At 39.3% G+C, this 25457-nt stretch overlaps 2 protein-coding genes across 2 annotated transcripts in view; one reads left to right on the top strand and one right to left on the bottom strand.

The window, feature by feature from the left end:
• The window catches only part of ITGA4 (integrin subunit alpha 4), a gene marked incomplete at its 5' end in the record, with an annotated part of 56543 nt that extends 54682 nt beyond the window's left edge, over positions 1 to 1861 (top strand). The window contains one exon of the mRNA XM_019554100.1: positions 622 to 1861. Coding sequence (XP_019409645.1) covers positions 622 to 729 — 108 coding nt within the window. The remainder of the gene's footprint in view (positions 1 to 621) is intronic.
• Positions 1862 to 4708: 2847 nt separating this feature from the next.
• Positions 4709 to 25457, bottom strand: part of CERKL (ceramide kinase like) — a gene marked incomplete at its 5' end in the record, with an annotated part of 103712 nt that continues 82963 nt past the window's right edge. The window contains 9 exons of the mRNA XM_019554101.1: positions 4709 to 5664; positions 7813 to 7973; positions 9120 to 9216; positions 13142 to 13250; positions 13335 to 13363; positions 13729 to 13797; positions 14097 to 14274; positions 18449 to 18523; positions 24611 to 24753. Of these exons, the coding sequence (XP_019409646.1) occupies positions 5583 to 5664; positions 7813 to 7973; positions 9120 to 9216; positions 13142 to 13250; positions 13335 to 13363; positions 13729 to 13797; positions 14097 to 14274; positions 18449 to 18523; positions 24611 to 24753 (943 nt within the window). The remainder of the gene's footprint in view (positions 5665 to 7812; positions 7974 to 9119; positions 9217 to 13141; positions 13251 to 13334; positions 13364 to 13728; positions 13798 to 14096; positions 14275 to 18448; positions 18524 to 24610; positions 24754 to 25457) is intronic.

Genomic DNA, 25457 nt, shown 5'->3' with positions numbered 1-25457 from the left:
CCTTTCAAGAGTGCCACACAATGTAAACACTGTTAGGTTTATAAACATGCTTCACAAGATAAACCCACAGATATCAAATAGAAATCCATAGCTGTAGTCTTAGGGTTTTTTGCCCCAGAAAAACTGCACCATTATTTTTCTGTAGTCAAAAAAACAAAAAGAATGAGAATTAAGTGGGCGTTCTCCAGCTAGCATTCGCCATGTAATACATGTGTGATGTCAGGGTTCCATTACTAATCTTAGCTGGGAAGTATTTTAAACTCTGCTTTTCACAGTTCACAACCCAATTATGCATACTGTATGTGTGAAGAGAGACAACTGACCCAGTACTAAAACTGCCATAAGAGATGCTTTCTTCTTTGGTATATTGTGTACCAATTAGAAAAAATCAGAAGTTAAAACAGCCTATCTTTCTTTACATTAGTGAGTTACAACCCTGACTCCATAAAACCCCCAAATACGGTGAAAAGCTGACCACTCTTGCTCACCTCTGCCTGCATTTCATCTGAGCCTGTTATGCTTTTTAAATAACTTATGTATGGTGCATGTGTTATATTAAATTGATATATCATTAAGAATTTGCTGATATATACCAGTTGAATCTGCAATTATTCATTTCAGATGGGCTTCTTTAAAAGACCAGATAAACTTGTCCATGAAGACCAGAATGGAAGGGAAAGTTTGAGCCTTGTAGAAGGCAAGGAAAAAGAAGATCATGATGACAATTAAAGGCTTCTTTCAAACAGAGAACTTAACACTCAGGTTAACTTATGTGCTGAATATGGATGACAAGAAAACTGCCTTAGAACATGCATTTGATATCCCTGAACTCTGTGGAAAATTACAGCTTAACAACATTGCCATACTAAAACGTCAATGACAAGTTTCTTCATCTAAAGATTCAGTTAAGAATGATATTGCAAATACCAGAATAACCACTCTCTTGGCTTCAAATACATGCAAGAACACTACACAAATAAAACGGAGAGCATGTCTTACCAGAGGAGTTCCTGCAAAGTAGTATGATATCAACCATTCCTGGATAATGAGATCTTAAGTGTTTGGTCCTGGAACGAATAACTGAGTTAGCACTCTTCTGTCTTCTAACTGGAGTCTATACTGTTCTGGCAATCTACGCTGGGGGGTGGGGCTAGAGCAACCAGGGAGGACAGTTGTGAATACATTGTGTATAGACAGTCATGAGGTTCCTTTTGCTTCTGTGGAGATTTTGGATAGTGCTGGAGGTCCCAAGAGTTATCCCAGGCATAGGAAGTTCAAAACAGTGTCAAAGCCATGTTAGCCACCCCCTTTCTTTGGTCTAGGAGCTCTATATTGTACCTTTGAAGGTGCAGCAAAAGTGCTTTTAGCCATGGAAAGAATGACTTATTTTAGGTCATCAGTATTAACCACCTTGAACAGGGAACTTGCCAGTAACAGGAGAAAAAGAATTAGCTGTACTCAAACACCAAGGCCCAATGATGGCCCTGAAAGACACTTATGTTTTCAAAAACAAATATTTATTTTATTTATTTGCAGGAATATTTGGAGCATTGCATTACTCAGGACAATTTTTTACTCCAGCATCTGAGAAAAGATGTGGAGGTGTTTAGGTCTTTTTTTCTTATCATCATTTAATTTTGTTGGATGAAGTACAATCCTTAGTTAACCAACCACATGCAAGCTGTTTAATGAAATAGCAGCAGTGAGATTTAACTTGAAGTATTTGTTGAGATTCATTTTTCAGCAGAAAAATTATTACAGCTGACACCCACTGGAGACAGTCAAAGGAAAGGTTAAAGACAAAGACAAAGTGGATATGGGCACTGAACTACTTCTCTGCTCCAACAGGTGGCCTCTGCAGCTAGATAAGTGACTGCAAAAATTAACTTATCTTCAGTGAATTAGTGCCTGTTCTAAAGGGAAAGAATTTTATTCTCTAGTTCTGTGCAACTTCATCTTGTCACTAAATTAATTTTAAAAGGAACATCTTATTTCCTATATCTCCTTTTCTTTGGGCTATTTCTGGACTGCTGGTAGAAAACTCTTTTTTTATATGTTTGAATATATATCAAATTGATGGTGTAATGTCAGTTCAGAATTTAGTCTCGGACTATAATAACAAAATAGCTTTCTGAAAGTAATTTCTCTTGCTCTTGAAATGCATATTTTTTTTGCCAAAAATGACATTTAAGGGAGGAAAGAGAAAACCCAAAGATAATAGAGCCAAACTTTCTCTATACCTGTAGTTTCTATTTATTTCAGCTGGTATCATACATTTCACACCCCTAACTACTGTACCAGGTTTGATGCCTACCAGTCAGTTTTCTGTTCTAAAATAATTTGCATTATAATAAAGGCAAACAACTGAATATGTACAAAATATTTTTGTCTAGAAAAACTATGAATTGTGTATAAAAAGTTTGTTCTACAATGACAATTTAGGAGCACTGAGTCAAGTGAACCACTGCACTTTAATGAATTTTTAACAGATTATCCTGAAGTGTTGTAAAAAGATGCCTCAAATACTGAAAGCGTTAAAATTCCTTTAATCCAAACAGTGCAAAAAATGAGGTTATAACAGATTTTTGGAAATACTTTAGTGTGCAAGTAAATGCACTAATGTTGATTTAGAAAATTATGTTTGCTTTGCAAATTGTAGTATAAGCATGTACATTGGTTGGTGGGGGGGGGTCACATCTGACCCGGTGTGTTCTCCAGGTCTTCCGTATATCAGATTGCACCACCTAATCATATAACAGTATTTACCAACTCACTCCTGCCATGTCTTTGTTGATCTACGGGGTTATAAGTCGGGAGGTGTTAATTATTATCTACCATCATAGTAGCTGGCAATCTGTCACGAGGAAGAGCCCAAGGAATCCACCTGTACTCTCCCTTTTTAGTTTTCCTTGCAAGACATACAATGGGTCAATCTTCAACTTGCAATGATAACCTGACGCCTTTCAAGTCAAGTTTACAATGTCCTTTTATTTATCAGTTTTTCTAACTTACGTGTAGCCCTACTGCTTCTTTACATCAGTTACACAGATGTACCAACTTAAACCAGATCCAGTTCAGATATAAAATTCAACTTGCCCGAGTACTGCTTATCAATGGCTTTGAATCAGTCCAGTTCTCTTTGCCCTGAGTCTTATTTTCTCCATTTCTCGTTTTATTCCCCAGGCATAGTCCCTCTTCTTTGGGACTTGCAGCGATTTATCTCTTCAAATCTCCCTCCCTCTCTTTTTTTTTTTTAAATTACAGTCTTGCCAGACCAGGTACTGACATGGCCCCTGACAACAACTGCCCAGTCTTAATATCCTCAGCATGGGAGGATGGTTCCCTGGTCCTGGTCTGCTTCCTCTAAGAAGGTTACCGCCCCAGACTCTCTCGCTGGAGTCTCTCTGACCAGCCAGTCTTGCTGGTCCTCTTCACTCCCTGGGAGCCCTTTTTTACCAATCTCTCTCCTGCCGGCTCCGCCCGTCACCTCCTGTTCCCCGTTCTCTCCGGCCCCACCCCTCTCTCCCACAGCTCACTCTAGCGTCACGGAGCAGCTGCTCCGGAACCTCTGTTCTCCTCCTTTTCTTTCCCTGGACTTTTCTTCTGCCACAAGTCTTTCATTACTTCCCCGCTGTCCCTTCAGTTGGGTATTTCTGACACGCAAGCAAAATTCATGAATTGAATAAAATATTAAGATGTAAAATGCCTGATATCATGATTTACAATGATATACTTTTTAATTTTAAAAAATAAATTAATATACAGGGAATCTTCTCTCTTGATTAATTATTTTGCTGACAATAATTTGCAGTCATGTAATAAACTGAGACTGAATCTGTGCTGTTACAAATTACATTTGATTGTCTAATAAGGAGTACAACTAAATGTATTAGCTAAACCTAGTACTGTGTTTTAAGGAATTAACTTATAGTACTCAATTGTTTTCAATTGTAATGGCACATATCTAGAGTAGTTCTTTCGAAGACTATAGAGTTGCTTTGAATTTATGCTAGTGTAAATGGAAAGCAGAACTTTAACCATAGTCTCTACTTGTAATTGCCCATACTGCAAGTTATCTGGCAACTTCTTTAGGAGAAGTCCTGTCCACAAGTACCTTTTCTGCTGTTCCAGTAAACTTAAATGTGAGTGATATATGAATAGGATAGAAACAGACACTAACCTGTTCCTTGTCATTTTCAAGAGATATACTTATCTACATTAATTTGCTAGTACTACAGTACTTATGAAATATAGGATTTAAAGAAAGAAAATTAGCAAATTTTTTATAACAAATGGCTTTATGGGATAAAATTTAATATATATTAAAATATCAATAAATTTGTTCTCGGTTCCTAAATCCTCAGTAATTCCATTTAAAGCCTTGGATCCTGATTCAGCAAAGAACCATGCACAATTTAAACAGCCAGTAATTAACTCTTGCTTTAAAATCAAGACTTTAGGGACAAATAGAGAGAAGCATGTGTTTTAGTCATGAGGCAATGCAGCATAATGTTCTGTAGTAATCCAACAGTCAAGTCACCTAATTTTTTTTAATGCCAATATCCAATGTTATAGTCCTCCCGCTGAAGAGAAGAGGGGCAAATCTTCCAGTCATAGCCATGGTACATGAAAAGTTAGTTCCCCTAAAAACAGGAATCCTAATTTGTCTCTGTCTTGCAAAATATTAGTGTTTATCATTTAATGTATTAAGTTACCCTGTACAGAAGCAGACAAAGTTTATGCAGACTGAAAATAATATTTAAAATCTAGTTAGAAACCTTATTCATCAGTACTGCCTTATTCCACCAAAAATAATGCATTATATGGGGTGCATCTCAAACCTGATAAGCTTTGAATGTGCTCTTATAAAAAGATTAGATTGTAGCCTTCGTTCCTCTTTAAAGGAATACTATTTGTATACAGTTAATTAGTTTATGGCATCAGCATATGCCTTTTTATTGCTTCCCAATGAAAAATATGCTGACAGCAACAACATTTTTACATCATCTCATTTAAAGATCGCAGATTATCTGGAAATTATAGTGCATCATAAAAATCCAGAATATACATACCACCCTGCCAGAGAGCAAGTAGCATTTTATTCAATCACTAGTTCTACTGATTTGAACAAGATTATTTCTAATATGAACTGCTTCTGAACTCAAACAAATGTGGTGTAATCAGGCTGCAAAGTAAACTGGAAACCTGCAATGATTAACTGCCCTATTTAATCACTACAATATTTTTTGTTTAACAGCTTTAATTTTTACAAGAATTCTGGTAATCACATTAAAAGACACATATATAAAGTATACAAAAATATACTGACTATTAATTTGCAGTCTGTAAAATTTAAAATAAACATGTTATTTTACATTAATAAATATACAATTTAATTTATTAAACACCTCCACATAAGCAAGACTCATATAAAATATTAATTATTAACAGTGTTCTAATTAAGACACTGATCCTGCACCCAAGAATTCAGTAAGTGAAGGTCTATGTCCCCAAAATTATTCTGTATATTAGAACATGATCCCTTTATGCAGAAACTGCAGCATAAGAATACTACTTTTCTTCTATAGGCAACTGCATGTTGCTTTGGAATCATCTAGGTCATCGACACTCACTCCATAAAGGTTAATAAGCTGAGGATGAACCCTATGAAATTAAGAAATAAAAATATATTTTATTTAAAAATATATTCATTAATTCTATTTTCACATCACTTCCTTTAAGGATAAAATGTATCTGATTTGCAACCATATTAGCTGCAATCTGCTTTGGATTATTAAAACAATTATGGAATGAAAGAAAGGGATATAATGCTTTTTCTTTTCCTACATGCAAACCTCATTCACCATATGAGTATCCCTTCATAAGCTCCATGCTTCTTGTTGGTTACAGATAGGGACATACTTAAATCACAGCAAGGAAAGGGGCTGCATGACAGTCAACACTCCTAGCCAAGTAGTGAGAAGGAGCACCAATGCCCCTCAGCCTATCAAAGGTGTAGAGTAAGCCTCTCACGCTCTGCCCATGAAGACACCTGCATGAAATTGGCCAGCAGCTACCTCAAGTTTGGTAGATCCCTAGGTACAGAGCTATTATAGAATGATCCAGCTCCCATTCCCAACTCAGGGTTAATCACTAGTACATGTACTGATGATTAACATTAGAGACATGGTCCTGGACTCCTGATATTTTCACTATTCTCTGTCAGTACTAAGTTTTGTCAGTCTCAGAAATTTTATGTTATTGTATACTATCATGATTTTAGTTAAATCCACAAATACACAGAAGTCAGGGCATTTCCAAGCAGGAAACTCAGATTGTAAAATTCAGGGCTCGCTGGCTGGCAGGCAGGCAATTAACAGAGAAAGTTAGCTGTGTTAGTCTGAAATCAGACAGAAGGCAAGTTAGATTTGCACTTTACAGACTAATCAGATACATAGGAAGGAAGAGGGTTAACAACAGGTTAATTGTTTCTTCTGTCGTACTCACCTTTCTACTCTCAGCCGAGGTCTCTTCTTTTTGCTCCTCTTTCCCTACCTTTTGTAGTTTAATCACTGCTTCTAGTTAGAACCTCTGTTTTCTGCAGTCCCTTCTTGTATCTGATGAAGCAGGCTGCTACTTATGAAAACTTATGCATTTAGTTAGTCAAGGGTGGTCCAGCCAGTGGCTTGCAGGCCACCTGGGTTAAGTTGCAGCCCCTGGGCTCAACTGGCCACTGCTCTCCTATCACTTTGGTTGTAACCAAATAGCCAGATCCTCCAGGCTCCCCAACCTTCCTCTGGCTGCCACTTCTTGCCCCTGCCCCAGGGGCCAAGCAGTGCAGTGCAGCTCAGGGGGCTGTGGGTGAGTCCAGGCCACATGCAGGAAGGGAAAGGGAGATCACACTTGCACAAGGCAATAGTGGGGGGACGGTACTCATGGAGGGTGCACAGTGCACAAGTGAGGGAGTGCTGAGTGCAGCGGAGAGGGGAAGAGAGTTGCCCACACAAAGCAGCAGGGGTGTGTGGGGGGTGGGGTGTTTGTGTGGCCTGTGGCTTAGAAGTTGAACATCCCTGAGTGCAAATTTCCCCTGCCTTCTGCCTGGTAGATAATTAAGTCTTGACCTGTTTTTTCATAGAAGCCTCCTTTTCAATTTAATGTGATGTATTTTTTCTCCTGAAGAATAAATTTAGCTCATGTTGATCAACAAAGTTAGCACTGCATTCTATGCCACAGGATTAAATGATGACAGAATGGGCAGCAGTAAATATGAACGCTTACATGTGTAGTTCTCCTTGTTCAGTATTTACAAACATGGAATATTGTAGCAAAATTGTAACAGTTGCTTAAGCAGCCATTTTAAAAAAAATAAAAAAACTCTGCTTGATAACAAAAAAATCCCATAGAACACAATGCAAAAATTTGTTTTGCAATATTTAGAGCTTCAAACTGAAAAAACAGACAAAAAAAAACAAAAAATTCCTATCCTGTTTGCTGACTGGCTTTCTTGGACAATAAAGTTATCCAAAGATAATTCTCAGGACAGAGGTCCCTATGGGTGCTAGACATTTGTTTTCCCACTTTATTAACACACTAATTTGATACACAGAGACAGATATATGCAAAATGTCATGTTTGGTTCTTCCTTGTAACAGGAAAAATAATAGGATTGCAACTATTATCTCTTGCATACAAGTATATTTAACTAGGTGTAAGTAATGCTTAACTGCCCATTAATCATTCTCAGGTGCTTGCTAGTCCTGCAGACTGGCTCACCAGATGTGATGAGTTCAGCATTGCTATGCTTAGCCTTACCGAACATGAACTTCTAATGCTCCTTCCATTAAATCTCCATCTATATTCCAGGGGTAATTTCCTTCCTCAGGCACGTGGTCTTCAGTTTCATATCCACTCTTAAATATTGGCTGGATTTTCACTTCCTGAGCAGTGTAGGTCTCAACAAAGGGGAAATTAAACTAAACCAAACAAACATCATTATTAACAAAGACAAAAGACATAACTTAAAAACAGCTTATTTATCTACTACAAGTACTTAAACGCTTGTTTTTTTTCTCTTTAAACACACTAAAACACTTGAATCTGGCTTTAATCTCATGAAATGCATTATTTATAATCTAATAAACTATTTTAGTCTGAATAGTGACTTAATCCAAATAGTGACTCCATTTTTATTGTCCTACTCTCACTTCCAGATTAAATTTGGTTGGTTCCCGAAATTATGTGTATTTCAATGACCAGCACTTCAGCTGTGCTTTTTCTGGCTTGTCCATCATTACTCACCCAAAGAGGCAAGTATAAACCTGTAAAGCTTTCCCTCTGTAAGAGTGCTACAGTGACCAAATAAGGAAGGTACAGAGCTTTTCCTGAAGCCACTGCCAGCACTCCCAATGGAGCTGATTAAAAAAAAAAAAAGAGGAATAATGTCCCTGCAACAGATTTATATTTTTAATGATTACCTGAAAGAAACTTAAATGTGACTATGACTGATTAAACTGGACATAACATTAAGTAAAAAGATGATCAGTAGACTTTCTCATAAGAAACACTTATCTGTGCATTTAAAGGATCAATGCAGGGGGAAAAGCTCTCTCTCAAATGCAATTTAATTGATGTAGATAAATAAAGATGGAATACTGACAATGTTTTTGAAGTGTGAATTTTCAAACCCTGGTTTGGAAATTGTAACTGACTAAAATCAAATGACGTAATTTATTAGAGGTATTGTGGCCATTAGAACATAAAATGATTGGCCAAAGTTGTTGAATTAAATGCTTGATTTTTCTGGAGAGTTGCATCTGGCCCTTCATATGTATCCTTAATCTCAAATTTAAGTATAGAATTTCACTGCATTTTGGTTCAGCTTTACACGCTTGTGAAACTATTGGCATAAACTATGTATAAACTAAACCTCAACAGATGGACTGAAATAGGTTAATCAGTATTAGTCTGATTGGTGATTTTCAAAAATCAGATAAAAGGGAGCTAATGTATTCTGACAGGAAACTAAGTCTCCTTGTAAGGACACTAATATTAACTCCTGTAGCATGTCTACCTTCATGATTAGCAGCTCTTCTATAATCACAAAAAAGGATTAACTGTACCTGATTTTTTACACTGGCATATCTTTTTAGATGTTTTATAAAGTCTGCCCGAGAAGTGTTTCGTACAACAATAAGAGCCAGGCTTCCATTATTCAACCTGAAAAAAGTACATTTTGATTAAACTAAACTAATAATGTAATATGATACATTGAACAGGCTTTAATTCTTGGACTAAATTCACAGACTTTATACTTGTTTCTAGTAAATAACAAAATTAACTTCCGTAAATTTATTTAGAAATTTTCAGTACACTTAAGTGATTTTGACTCAGTTACTTACTAAACAATCATCCAACAATTATATTTGTAACTTGGTTTATTCCTAAGAACCTCTTATTTTGAGACTACTTAAGGAGAAAAGAAGAGATACCGTCTAATAAAACTACCGTGATAGAATTACACATCCAGTTTCATTGTTCTAGTGTTTTACACAGGAAATTCCATCAAAAAAGGAGAAAATTACAGATTATTTTAAAGGAAGGGTAAACTGAAACCATAGATCCTGAGCTAACAGCAGGCACAAGATAAAGGTAGACTGCTTTTCATTTTTTTGATCAATTAGTTTTAGAAAAACAATATAGACAGAAAGCCAGCAGAGAATAATGTTTTGTTATTTTTTTAAATTCATTGTTCTACAAAAAAGGATTAATATTTATATCAAACTTCATATATAAATTTTAGGGGACTACAATAAAATGAATATCTGTATATTTCATCTTAATAGAAATCATTTAATACTATTTAAACTTACACCTTTATTACTATAAAAGACTGCCTTCGTAACATTTAGAATATGCTTCTTCTGGATGTAGCTAAATAAAGATCCTGTGGAATTACGGCTATGACGACTATTCAGGGTTTTTTTGCAATTCTCACTAAAGTTCTATTCAGTCTGTGGATCGGACATAAATGACAATTAAAGGAGTTTTGTGCAAAGTGGAAGCTGTCACTAATAATGATGAGCAAGAGGCTCTGTTCTTATGGACAATGCTCAGGGGCATTTAAGTACCTAACTCTCATTAAAGCAAACTGCCAAATCTGAGAATGTGGATACTTGTCTGTAAGTGTCAGTGCTTCTCACATCAGTGGGCCCCAAACTTGGACCTGACTGCAAGCCCCCTGGGGTAGGGATCACGTCATATTAAGTCAGGTGTATGTTTTAGTATCGACCATCTTTCAGCAAAGGGACTTAGAAGCCCATAAAATAAAACATTAACAGAAAAAGCATGCTATCAAGCTACAGAAGGCAGGGGAGAGTGGCATATATATCCATCCATAAAGAATGTTATCCTGGAGTATGACACTGCTCTGTTTCTATCACATTCTTCCGCCCTGTCCGCAAACAAATACTGTTCTTAAAGAATGAAACTTTAAAAACTGACTTGAACACAAAATCGTGGAATAAGACATCATCTACAGACTGGACTGGGGTATGTATAGCCTACATCAAGTCTATGGATTCTTATCCCAATACCTGGACCAACTTTTATAACCTCTGAGTCCCCATGGTTTTACTGTCCTGTTTACCACCTTTGCTTCTCTCAGTAGTGCCCCTCTCCTTTTCTCCCCCTTCTCTACCCTTTGTATTTAAATTCCTGTTTTCTATTTAGAAACCCTGATCACTGCAGGTCCAATCATACCATATGAGGAAGTAAGCTATTGTTTACAAAAGCTTATGCCTATCTGAATTAGTGTGTAAGGTGCAAACCTATCTTGTCTTCTGCCTGTCTGCAGAGCGGGGCCTATGGGGGGGCTGCAGTGAGTCTTCAGCTGGAACATACGCCCCCCCCCCACCATGCCCTACTGCTGCCCACCCAGCTGGGGTGAAGCCACTGCTTGTCCATGAGGCGCCAGGAGGCTGGGCCAGCTCCTGCCACTGTGCACAGTTTGTCTGGAGGCAGCAAAGGGGCTCAGTCTTGTGCTGGCCCCATGCTGGGTGGGCTAACAGTGTGGGGGGAGGCATAGCCCCCGATCCCAGTGCTTTTTGTTGGTGCAGTCCTGGCCCTGCCTGCCCCACACAGATCCTGGTGCACATGCCCCCATCCCACACCCTCCCAGAAAGGCGGTGGGAGCAGCCACTGGACAAGCCACCCCATGAGCAGCTCCCAGACTGGTGGTGCACAGCGGTGCAAGCCGCCCCACCCCCTCCCCAGCCAAGGCTGCGTTCCAGGTGGCAAGCCCTCGCTGCTGGTCTGTGCTCTGCAGGTCGGGTGGAGCCAGGGCCAATCGCCTGCCTCCCAGCTGCACACCACGGGTGGAGCCAGGGCTGCGCTCAAGGCACTAGTGCAAGCTGCGGCCCATAGCACATCAATGCCCCTACATCACTGTAGGGGCATTGATCTGCACCCCCCTCCATGCCCCTTCCCTTCCCCTCCGCCCACCACAACAGGATTACCAGCTGGAGGCAGCTACGTCCAGCATTGAGGACTGATGGCTGTTTAGTTTATGGCCAAATCTCTGAAGCAGCGCTGAATCCTCGGATCCGATTCAGCCAAATCAAATTGGATAGTGATTTGACTTATCAAATTGAATCACTGTCCCTCCGAATCAGCCAAATCTGAATTGAATACTTGCTGCTTCATATAGGCCTAATAGTGAACCATAAACTGAATATAAAGCAACAGAAGTGTCACTTGCAAATCAAGGCAAGTGACTCTTCCTCTCTATACAGCATCTGTGAGGCCTCACTTGAAGTACCACCTCTACTTTTGACCCCATGGTTCAAAAAAAATATGGATAAATTAAAAGGACTCTACTGTAAAGTGACAAAAATGATTAGAGGCCTAGGAAATGCGCCTTATGAGGGAAGTCTGAAAGAAATAGCATTATTGAGTCTGGAGAAAAAAATACTGGTGATTTGATAAGTCTTCATTAATCTCAATGGCAGCTCTAAAGAGCATGGAGATACACACTCTGTGGCTGCAGGGGACACAACTAGGAGTCCTATATTTCAACCAAAATATTTCACAGAGATCACAGGCTGCAGAAAATGTGATGGGTAAGGGGCAAAAAAAAACCAAAAACTGGTGACAGGAGCAAAGGCTGTACTGGTTACAGGCTTAATTTTGATGCAAAAATTAGCTTAGATCAGGGGTTGGTAACATATGGTCAAGAGAACCACTAGGTCTGGCCCACAGAACCTGAAGGCTTTTGCCCATGCCCAGGCCCATGCTGGGGCTAAGCAGCAAGAAGCTTCACCAGGGGTTGGGCAACTGCCAGCGGTGCCCTTTGCCACTCTTGCTTCTTCCCCCTGCCCCCTAGTGCCCCCTGGCTATATCAGGGCCAGCCACCTGGAAGCTGTTTCCATGCTGCTGCCCCTTCTCCTTTCCCGCCCCATACCCTGCCACTTCCCAGCTGTGGCAAGATGCGATAACAGCATGGAACAGCCTCCAGCTGCCCACCCCAGGGCAGCTCGCCACTGGCTGGAAACCACACCCACTGCAGTGCAGGGAGCTGGAAGAAGCGGTGGAAGCATGGGTGCAGTGCCTAGCTGTCTGGCCCTGACACAGGCTCAGGGAAAGCGCCCCCACCATTGATGCACTATGGAATCCACCCAGACCACACTGGACTGGAGCCAGGTTGTTCCAGCCTGCTGCTTGAAAAGCTTGCTGCCTGCTGGCTTAAGCAAAAAGATAGTAAAAAGAAAAATATTCTACATGATTTCCCAACTTCAGAGTGTAAGATTAAGAGGCTTTTATAGGAAATCCAAGGCCCAAGTTTCCTCCCAACAAGAAAAACTGAGACAGATTACTTGATGACTGCTGCTTAATTCACACTTGCCACCTAATTTAATCACAGTAATTATCCAATGATAATTCTAGTTAGATGACTTGACCTCATTTGACAGATTCAAAAACTGATTACAATTCCTGAGATTATGGAGTCAGGTGCTGTTCACATTTCCCCCCCACCCCCCGCCTCCCACTTTAGAGGGTTTAGACAGGCTTGCTGGAAAAGCCAAGATTTTGAAGTAAGATGCCAGAATTTACAGACATTACTCTAATTCTCTAAGCCCTTACTGACCTGGTATTAGGTGCCAAGCCTCTTGGTGCCATTGCACATAGACATGGGATTGCCATAATGCTCACGTTCAAGAAATGACCCTCGATTTTGTGCCACTGATCCTTGCTGTCTAAATATAACAGAGTTACTATGTATTACTTCAGTTTAAGCCAAACGCAGTTCCTGTTTAAGGAATATGGAACTTGAAACTTACCAGATTTTTTAATTCTGTCTTTCTTCATTCTAAAAAGAATGTGTTGTATAAAATAATTTAAAATAATGAGAAAAATTTTCAAAGCAAATAAACACTGTTGTTTTATGTTAAAGTCTATGTAATAATAATTCAACTATTAACAGTAATACTGAAATCAACAGTACTGATTGCTGCTTCTGTACAGCCTGTTTCAAGAGGTAAAAAGCACAGCAAAGATAAATGAATACTTTATAGAATGAAAATTAATAGTTGTCTATATCATAATCCTCAAAGAAATAAAGTTCCATTTTGGGTTGCAATAAACTGCATTAAACAATATTTCATTTTGTTCTCACATTATCCTCAAAATACAGACGTCATACAATACAGGACTTCTTATTTCAGTTTTACTTACCTATCATTCTCCTGAAAGCACTGCTGTGGATTGTTCAGAGGCAGAAATGACAACTCACACTCCTCTGGCCTAGAAAAGCATTGACATTCATTACCACAGAAACCAATGTTCGGACTTCTGTCTGTGCTTTTTATCTAGGCTAAAATGAATTTGAAAATGATACTGAGTTCAGTATTAAGTATTCAGGAGTTTTTCCTCTTCAAACTGTAATACTGCAAATGTACAGCAGTACCGTGGTGTCTGATTAAATTCATTCACCTTTTCATAATAAAAAAATCCCAACTATCACTTAACATACAGTAAAATCCAGAAGCTAAAATTACACTTTCATGAGGAAAACAAAAAACTTGAAAAAGGGGTTAGCATACTTAAGACTTGCTAGGGATCTGATTACAGCAAAATCTTTCCGCTGGTTGGGGGGGATCCAGCGATGTTTTTCAGCCAATGCTAGAGTCCTTGCACCAAAGCCAAACATGGCTGAAAACCCAAAACGAAGAAGCTTGCTTGGGCTACTGAATGTGCAGATGTCCACTGGTTGAATATGTCCTGAAACATGAACATCAACATCAAAGCTGCAAACAGACTATTTCTTTCCAACCACAGCTTACCTCTTACCTATACTTCTAAGCTGAAACAATCAGCAAAGTCTAGGTCAAATGAGAAAGAGAGATCTTGAATGCTACTAATTTCTTCTTCAGCAAGTTAAGAGTTATGGACGTGGAACGGAGCAACACACAAAGTTAAGGCTTTACAAATGTATCTTCTGAATTCATATTCAGATGCTTTATAAATGCAATTCAGCACTTTTTCCACACAGAATATTCTGATTTTTTTGGACAATTTAAGCACCATCTTTAAATAAATTCATTTATGTTACTGAAAAGATTTATATATATTTTTATTATTTTACTAGTGTTTCTACAGGGGGTACTAGCAATTGAAATTCAGCACAAAGTCCCTACTAGTAAGAGATAAGCCTTTATAGTTCTTACTGGCTGATTTACAAGAATTTTAAAATATACTTCAAAACACATCTGCCATTTTTGTTTTTATTGAATAAACTACCAGTCTGCCAATATTCCAGGCACAGGTTTTTAAAAAAAAAACTGAAGGGAAGTTTTTATTAAACAGACTCTCTGGATTTTCATTGAGTTTGTGTATGAATAATGTGAAAGAATGGAATTTCAGGCACAATATGAAAAGCCTATGTAATACTATTTATGAAATATGTGCATCTATGAAAAAAGAGCTATTCCATCGCTGATTGTACACATTATGTAGTAAATTGTTCTGCTGTAATCTCAAAAGTAGATACTCATGTTGAGGTTACTTTTCCCTCTTTCTTTTAAAAGAAAAAAATCAAGGAAGTTGCATACAAATTTCTGCCGTAAGAGGAATGCTTGCGTTGAATAGTAAATTTTCTAAGAATCAAAAGTGCAAATTTAAGTTTGCCAAGGTAATCTTAACTTTACCCCCTTAAGCATATGTATAATATTCAATATCTGAGAACATATAATATTCAATATAAGAATAATTGCATATTTTTCATATACATTGAAAGCCCGCTTCAATCACTGTACACATTTTATATGAAGGATTTTGTAACTAATGAGTGTTTCTTCTGTATGTCCTTGATACTTCACCAAATCTGTTGTATGCAGCAAAATATACACAGAGATAGGAAGATATTATACTTATATCAACCTAACTAGAGTTAGGTCCATTTAAGTGCCAAGCTGTACATATGTTTGGGGAGGTTAGCCAATTCCCACAAGCAAACATCTAAATATCATTTTCTAGCCGTCAATCCCCTCCTTGAAGGTCTTACACCTTCACATTATAAATTAGGCATGATCAAGGCAATTACCTGGAATGTTTACGAGATTGTGGGGAGGACCTCCACCAGTCGTTCTGGGAAAAGTATGACAACATATGTGATCCGGGGCTCCAATAGGCTGAACGTTATGAGCAGCCCTTAACCACTGTTTGAATGTCGCCCATGCCCCCAGTTTTCTGCTTCAGCATTCTCTAACTTGGCAACCAAGTTTTAGATAATGAAGTTTAAGCAGGCCTCTCATACTGGGGCCAGGGAATGTATGGCCAGACATGTCTATTAAACTTTTTACTCAGCATTTTAGGTAGCATTCTATTCAGCAATCAGTGCTTATCTGATCATCAAGATGACTGTCTAGTAGGCCTGTGCAAATAGGGAAGTATTAGATTTGGATTTGGCCAATTTGGAGTGATTTGATTCAGTGATTCAAATCACTGCATCCACTCGATTTGGCTGAACCAGAATTGGAGATTTGGCACTGATTTAGAGATTCAGATCAGCCGGGGAGAGGCAGGCACAGCTGGGTGGCTACAGGTTCTCCTGTGGTTCCTCTGACTGTGACTGCCACTGTCTGAGTGGGGGGAGCAGCGGCAGAAGCCCCTAAGGCTGCCCTGCCCAGCCCCATTCCCTGCCTGGCACCAGCCTCCCTGCACTTAAAAAAGCCCTGCAATCACTGGCTGCAGCAGTGGGGATCAGGGCCTCTGAGGGCTCATGGCAGAGCCCCCCCACGCAGCAGGGGGCAGCAGGGATTGCTAACCCCTCGGCACCCATGTGGCAGCTGCCCCATGGCATGGGTGCAGCGTGGCTTGGCAGGGCATTGAGTGCTGTCTGGTAGCTGCCCCATGGGGTAGCTGCTGCACAGGTATCAGGCAGGGAGTGGAGCAATCCCCACTGCCCCACGCTGCACAGGGGGTCTCTGCCGGGAGCCCCCAGAGTCTCTAATCGCCACTGCTGCAGCCAGTGAGTGAGGGCTTTAAAAAAAAAAAAAAGTGTCAGGAGATTGGGGCTGGGATGGGCATCCAGGAGGGCTTCTCATGTGGGTCCTCTGGTTGTTCCCATCTCTGTCTTGGTAAGAGGGGCTGCAGAAGTCCCGATGGCTGCCCTGCCTCTACTACTGCCTCTTTCCAATTCATAAAAAACACATGCTAGCATGCAATGAACCAAAGCCACAAAAAAAATATGCAAGTGTCCAATAACATTGCTCGTCTCTCCCATGTCCCTGGCTATGACCATAGGCATAGGGGCACACAGGATCACAAGGTATCTGTTTAACACCCTCCTGCATCCCCAATCTCACGGTGGGACTGAACCTTCCTGCTCTTCCTTTAACTGTGTCTGAGTTCCCTTTTGGCTTTGCTCCTGTTTCAAATACAACCTTATTTACAACTGCCCCAGAGTCCCAAGGACTCTCTCTGTTCAGTCTCTAGCACAGAGGTTAATTTTCTTTGCTCCTGGCTGTGTCATACCTGTGATAGAAGGTTACCTTACTTAACCCAAGCAGACCACAGCCTGTACCCTTGTCCAAACCACAGGCCTCAGTCACACACTGAGATCATGCTGTGACCCTGTCTTCCTCAAAGTTGCTGCTCCTGCCACCAGCACACCTGTACCTCTGTACCCTACTCTGCCTGATCTGGACAAACAACCCCAGTGGTGATATGACCTCTGTCCATGGTGGTCTCGAGTTCCCTTCTTGGGGACCTTGAAATCCCTCCTTTTGTATTCTTTCTCCCCTCTGATGACTTCATCTCTGGATAGCATTGCTTGGTCTCCCTGTGGTCGTCACACTTCATGTTCTGTTCTGTCAGCATATTTCTTTGTTCCAACAAACTCATCACATGCACACATCTTAATTTGGTTATTTACTGGGCCTCTTAATTTGGGCTGTTCACCAAAACTGGAAATCCCAAGGGCTCTGCAATTGGGCACTATGACCTGGTACCAATGCTGCAGAGTCCCTTATCTTTGTTTGGGTACACTGTTCATGTTTGGTACTGTCTTCAATTTCCCAGCCTGGGTCTGCTGGCTTCAGATACAGCGGGCCTTGAAGGAAACTTTGTCACAAACAGGTTTTTAGAATTCAATTATGCCTTGCCATTCCCCTGGACCATTGTTCTAAAGCAAACCTCTACAATCACTGGCCCAATCTTAGTTCACCTGAGAAAGTGCACTTAGGTCAGGCATGGTCACCCTGGGGCTGCACGTTCCCCATCTTCTCACACCTCCCAAACCCTAACTGGGCTATTCTTAAGCTCTCCAACCCCTCCACCTCCAGGTGAATCCCCCCCCCCCCCCCCCAACAATCTGCCAGCTCCCTTCCAATCCAGCCAACCCCCCCCCCAGCTCACCAAATCTGCACCCCCGCAGACCCGTTAGCCTGCCTGCCTCATTCCCCACCCTGAGTTTCTTAGATCACATTCCTGGTGCATGTCCTGGCACCAGTGAATGTATGCACACGTGGGACCCAATCTACACCCACACAACTTAAAAGAAAGCTGTGTGATCACAGACCAAGTCTCAGGAATGTCTCCATGTGCCCACAGGTACTCGTTTGGAAGATGAGGGTCTAATATTAAAATCCTCCACAGGCAATTAACACTATATGCTTTTATTTTTTTAAACTATTATTAGGAAGTAAACTAAAAAGTTTTGTAACATTACAACTGAACCTTACGTGCACATACAAAAACAAAAATTAAGGTAACAAGGGAGAAAGCCCTATTAAGATGCATAATGAATTAGAACATCCCAAGGAAAATCACTGTCACAGTGAATTAGTCAATGATGTCATATCCAGCACAGTGAAACGCAGAGTTATTTTTAAACAACTGACTTATTTTTACAAGAAATTATTTGAAATCTGACCCTACATTTCCAAATATTTACCCATTATAACATGCAGTGTTGCAGTTACTGTGTGCTTGACTCCATGAAGAGTATATGCCAAAACATTAGTGGAACCTGTAAACAAAATTTACAAATAAGAATGGTACTAAATGGTAGTTTGGATAAAGTAAAATAAAACAAATGAAGCTTGACTCAACATAAGACTTATAAGATGAAAATTTTCAATTAGATTTCTTTACATAAAGTTCCCTCTTGCACTAATCCAGTCTGTTTTAGGTTTGATATGACAAGCAATATTGAAATGATAAACCACGAACTGTACATTATCCATACTTTTTGAAATCTGAGGAAATAACAATACTCTTCTCAAATCTATTATTAATGAATGTATCTTATAGCACCATTATAATGTACTGTTTGATAACTAACTACTCTACTGAAGCACTGTAATGGCAAGAATTAACTAATGGTACATATTTTCAAGATTCTTCAAAGTTAGAGAAAACTCTGTAGTAAACTCTGGGTTGTGCATAACACTTGCCTGGAGAGAACTGTATTATGGTCAAAGATAACTACTATTTCCTGTCAAATCTATGTTATAATTCTCAGAAGCCTCAGAGAAAGAGGGCTACTCAGAGTATTGTAACTGCATGAAAGAACACACATAAGGCATTATTGCCAAAAGTAACAAAAGTTGGAAAGGCTGGACTCGACTGCTTCAAATTAAGCAGAGAGCAGAGCACATCCCCTTTACAATCCTCACATTGTGCTGCAAGGAGACTAAGGCTGACCTTGAACAGTCTGGATTAACCAATCAGGGCTGCCCTGTGAACTGCTGCTATTTATCTCCAGGCAGACTGAGAAAGTCTGCAAAGCATGCCGAGATGTGTGCAACAGCCTCCCTGACTGTGCCGTGTTAGCACTGCAAGTTCTCTGCTCCTCAGGTGTTGAGGCTTAAAACCACAGTGTCCCCAGGGTAGTCAGTAGGTGAACTTTTCACCTACTGCTGGAGTTGATCTACTTAGAGAGAGTTCTGCCCTACAACAGCTGAGGTGGCAGGAAGACTGTTGCAACATCTGCGTGAGGTAATGTGTGGTGATTGGTGTAGAGTGTGGGAGAACTGACAGGTGTCAGTCTATATATAAAGTGATGGCACCTGAACAGAGGCATGATCAATGTGTAGGTGAGGAGCGTTTGGTGAGGGAACAAACAATTGATTGACTGTACTGTTGGTGTGGCTGTCCAGTGCATGCTGACGCAAGGAAGGGTCACAAGACCTACTGAGTGAGTGACTGATCATTGTGTGTGCCAGAGTGGGTGCAGCAGACCCAAGGCGGTCAATCCCCTCTGCTTGTGTATGTATGTGTGGAGATGAAGGCCTGAGAGACCAATATCCTTGGAGGATATTGTGGAGATAGTGGATTGATATGAGTGGTGCAGCTGAGTGCATATGAGAGTTGAGTGAGAGCCAGGAATTGCTCTCTGGCATCCTCTAGGGAACTCCGTGTGTGTGTGTGTATATACATATGATACACACACACAGAGAACATAGCATTGTTGTTGATTGTTATAAATCTTAGTTCAATAATTAATTAATTACCCCTCATATTGTGTGTTGTGCATTTTTATTTATTAATCAATTAGCATGGCGTTAGGTGGGGCCAGGCCACAGGCCAATGCCTAGAGGGAGCAGCCCGCCCACTTCCTTAAAAAGGCAATTCAAGTGGGAATTGACAACTCCTATTTGCATAATTGAGTTTGTCCTCAACACAGGGGCTCAGCATTTAATACCAATTCAGGGGTCTCTGGGTAAGATTTTCTAACAGAAAAATATTCTGGGGAATTCTCCCAGTTCATTTTGAACATGTATATGGAGCCTTAACCTGTATTGTTATCTACCCAGCTGAGTGTGGAAGATTAAATTTCTCCTCTGATAAATGCGAATAAGACATAGGTGTTGGTCAGATAGCATATCAATTGGTACAACTAAACTATCTAGGACTGAAAATGTAAGAATGGAGTTTTTTTTGGTGACATGATGGTTTTGTTAAAATCCTATTTGAATTACAAAACTAAACTGCCTTTGCAACCCTAATTACTGTTTATGTGAGTGCTTGTGTGAATCCCAACTCCATAAATACATAAACATGGGAATCAATAAACTGAGTACCAATAGCTTATTATAGGGGATTTAAAAACAGGAGAGGAAACGCACAAACACACCACAATTTCAATTATTAGGAATTATTCAAAATCAGTTTGCTTTGTACTGATTAGTAATGGGGAAGTTTTTCAACTGAAAAGTTCTCTCTATGTCAATAGGAATCAAGCTATTAAAGACAACGTGGTCGTAGCTTTCTATAGGGAAATCCATGTTTAAAAGACTGAAATTAGCATTTTGAAACTGTTAAGAATGTCTGATTTAAACAGAAGTAACTTGTCAATACAGGCAGAAGAGAAATAACGAGCAGTGCGGGCTGAACTGAAGTCAGTAACAATCTTCACCCATATTCCAATGAGAATTTGATCAGGTCCCTGCTGAAGGGAATAAATCCTATATTCTCTAGTACACAGGCTGGAAGCTGAGTATGTGACCATTTTCACTTGTAGACAAAGCAAAAAATATTGTTTATGTTTTAGACAAGGAGACAAAATATATTTTGAAATACCTAAGAGAGATAAACCAGTTGTGCTTAGAAAAAGCCTTGTCTGGAAGTTCCACAAAGAACAGAACTAAAACAAATCAATCTATATGCTAGATCACATTTCTTCTATGCAATATATGTGTTTACTATTTAGCATGTATATGACAATAGTACTGAGCAGAAGGTTAGAGTCTTATAACTCCAGATACTATAAAAATATAAAGTGTGCCACAAAAAAGCTTTCAATTCAACAAAAACAGGTGCAAACACTTACAAACTATGTTAAAAATACAAAATTTTGTAGCTGATTCCCCCCCCCCCACCTTTTGGTCAGGGGTACCAATATTAGACCTGGGATCTTATTTACCAGTGACAGGATAGTGCCTCTGTACTCTGTCAGACTACTAAATAAATTAATAGCTGTGCTATGGCTATTTCATATATGAGAGAAAGGGGGAAAATAGACTCTGTAAACTCACATACAACACAGTGAAAATTTTTATTTGGACCAGAAATTCAGCTACCACTCAAGACAATAAAACCATTTTGTTTATAAAGGTCTGAATATTGACATTTCTTAACATATTGATTACAAAATATACTTTAACAACAACAAAAGGGTTTTTTATATTAGAATATAAAATTCTACTTGCAATGTTGACCTAGTTTCTGCCTATGTAACTTCTACCCTCTCATAATATGCTAGCACATATTTCAAGAGTAAGGACAAAAGTATCAGCAGTTCATATAAAGCATGACTGATGAAGGTACCAAGCAGAAATGGTGAAAAAAATTGTCCTTGGAAGTACAAGCACTTCTGCAGAACAATTAACTTAATTAACCAGACAAAATGAATATTCATAAGGCTGTTAATGTCTCCCGCATCCAAACAGATAAATGTGATGTAATGACTTCCTAGTCAAGCATATCTAAAATTCTGATGAAAACTGTACCAGCACTTTGGTTCGTTGCCTGAAATATCATAGAAATTAGCAGTCCCTTGGTAATATTTTATTTTCAAATTAATTGGAAATCATTAATTCATTTAAATGATCTATGTAGGATTCTATGTAGTTCACAATAAGCAATGTATAGATTGTCTCTTGTTTTATAAGAACTGGATAGCTTTTTTATTTTTATGTCCTTTCAGTTTTCCCCCCCTCTTTATCTGAATCCCTCTGTACAGTTCCTTAGCAGTAGTTCCCATAGCAACAAACACTATTGCTAATGGCCAGCAGTACAACTGCAGGCTTCCCCACATGCGATCCATTTGATTTTGACCATAATATAGCAGCTTGAGCTGCTGGCTCAGTGGACTATTTTAGTAAAAACACACTCCCTCTGGATTCTCTCTCTCTCCAGAAGGCAAAGTACTCCAAAAGCAGTTCTCCCTTATCGAGTGTGTTGAAACTTTAAAACTGCTGCTCATCATTCTAAATCTTTGACTGTAAAGGCCAAAAATAGACTTTAATTTTTGTAGATCATACACTATGAAACACATTATATTCTTAATAGTCAACTCAACTAGAAAACCATTGCACTTTTGTACCATGTATTTCTAAAAATATTACTTAATGGCACAAACAACCTCCTCTACATGTATTTTCTAATACTTTTGTTCCGGATAAACTGAGTATTGCATAGTACAGAACTATATTAAAGAAAGCCTTAAAATGTCTGTTAGAAGGTATTCATCATACCATTACCTTTTTAAATTATTTTCACTACCCTGTAGTTAAAGGTTTCCAATCTTTCCATGTTGTGAGATACAATACTTTCATAATCTCAAAAGAATGGGTAGTAAGAAGAACAGTGACCTAAACCTGTCCTGACTGCATGGAATAAAGCATTGGAGGGGTTCCATCTCATAACGCCACCAACACATTCACAGCAACTAAAATGACAAGTGAAGGTCAGATTGCTGGCCTAAAATGTATTTGCCTCATGTGTCTGAGATTATTCTCTTGCTTCTCTCCAATCCTTCCCTAGGTTCTTTTGTACCTGCAAACAAATTTTGTATAATCCAGCATTTTTCATCCAATTACTGCTTATTTTAAATGTTTTTTGAAAATATTTTTGCTGCTATTTGCAATCTACAAAGCAAACGCAAGTAAAGCACTTTAATACTGCTTGCAAAGGGCTACAATAATTTATTTTAAAAGGACAGAAATATGGATAGTTGAAATAAAACAAAATTCATGCATTTACTTCAACATGTTATAAGCAAATGAAAAAAACAAAAAAAACAACAAAGACAGATCCAGTTTTTCCTTACTAGCTACAAAAGAATGCAAAACTGCATCAAAAACGCTATCAAGAACCACACTGAGGAAAGAAATCCACATGAAAATGCTTCAGCCACCTCTGTAATATCATCCCTCTCTCTGAACCCGGTACAAGTCTCTAGTCCTTGTTCGGCCTACAATTTGAAGGAAGAATAGGCAGAAACAAAAAAAAAGTCAGGCGAAGGAAAGGAGCAGATGGGACAAGAACAGTAAAAATCCAAAATGCATCTCTCCAATCCTGCTTAAATAATAGGGAAAAGTCCATTCAGTTTCACATTTTTTCTATGTAGCTTGCTGCAGAGGTTCCAAGGACTGCTTCATTTGAGTCCTCTCTAGAAAAATTAAATGAACTGTCTGTTGCCAAGCCTGCTGGTGGCAAGAGAAGTGAGGGGACACCAGGGCCTTGGATAAATGGGATAGATCTGAAGATCTGCCTAGTCCCAAGGCATCGCAGCATGACTCACTAAGGGAATCATTTACCCCTTGGGAAGGGCAAAAACCATGGTGAGGTCCTAATCCCTAAGGGAAATTAGTCTGGTACGGGCTGGTGACTGGCAGGACTTACCTACAGATGCAGGATCCTACAAGACAGAGCAGCATTCACATCCACAGCCCCGTTTTAAACATACTTACTCCCTAAGCGTCGGTGCGCATGCAGGGAGTGACATGATAAAATCCTGCCTGGAATCTTAGAGTTGGCCGGCAAAAGAGCAGAGCAGAGGCAGACCCAAGAGCACCGCAGTTCCTTTGGACCCGTGATCCCGGAGGAGGGGAAAAATCCATCCAGAACTGCAGATGAAGAATCTGGAGGGGTTCTCAGCCCCAGAGGGCTCATGCAAAGAAGACCAAGGTGACAGTGGGACCCAACATGCTGACTGGAGCGCATAAAAGGCGGCATGCGAGTCAGGTACCCATCTCAGCATAGAACTGAGAGCTGCTGGGGTTCATTTATTTCATTTACTTTTGTTTGCCAGACTACTGAACCTATACAGAGTCGCAATTGATGTCACCTACTGCGTTAGCTTAAGCAGGTACACCAGGTATGGGAACAAAACCCATTTTGAGGATGATGTATGGGATATCAGGTTTGTCCCTTCCAGAGATCCCCTCCTCAAAGAAGGACTTCCTTTTGTCATAATTATAAGTCAGTCTAAATCAATAACATAGAGGTATTATTCAACAGGAAACTTTGGTTGCTAAAACTCTAAAACATACCAAAGACATTTAAGATAGGTAGTCAATTTAAGTGAATCAATATATTTTGCTCTCACCTGCTGGTATTATACCAAGAGGAACTGGTGCTCTGACAGGTGTAAGGATGTAATCTGTCTCTTTTCCAGCATCTATCTGAGCTTTTAGTAGTAGACCATGGGCTACTTCACTGATGGATCCATCTCCACCAACACAAACTACCCTATAAACAGAGAATAGATTCAATGGTGTAAGATAAAATTTTTGTCTTGTACTATAGTTCACCAAAAATGAAACAAGACAATTGCCATGTTGTGATTATTTTGAAAACTACAATTCAAATGCCTAAAAATCACTCTGTCCTTAGAAAAAAATATATGCAGATCTTTCACACGTCCATTTTTAAAAACTGGTTTGGAATACATGTAAGTTTTGTAACTGCACACACACACACACAAAAATCAACCTGTGTATAGTTGATAATAAAAAATGATTTCCTATATTCAATACTTAGTTCTATATCAATCAGATATGATAACAGATTAGTAAGCACAAAATCTGACTTGCAATGGCCATAAAAATATACTGTAATACAAAGTGATTTTCAATAATCCTACTAACCTAATCCAAAACCGTAATATAACAGAACATTAAAAAGCTGAAAACTCAGAAGTCATTAAAATTAAGTACGAATAAGAAAACGTAATATGCTATAATTACTAAAAGTTATGCAAATGTTGTAATTGTTATAAGGCACTGATTTCTACTTTTTGATACAATTATTACAGTTCAAAGCTACCAGCACTCTGATCATCAGGGATTCTAGTTTTATATTTGCTACCGAAAACCACACGATCTGCGTTTTTCCACAATCAGCTGAATGCATGCATGCATACATGGTGTCACATTTCCATGGAGCCTTTTGCC

Source organism: Crocodylus porosus, unplaced genomic scaffold (assembly GCF_001723895.1).
Source record: "Crocodylus porosus isolate Cpor-Errol unplaced genomic scaffold, CroPor_comp1, whole genome shotgun sequence".
NCBI lineage: Eukaryota > Metazoa > Chordata > Crocodylia > Crocodylidae > Crocodylus > Crocodylus porosus.
This window is presented reverse-complemented; position numbering and strand designations above follow the sequence as displayed.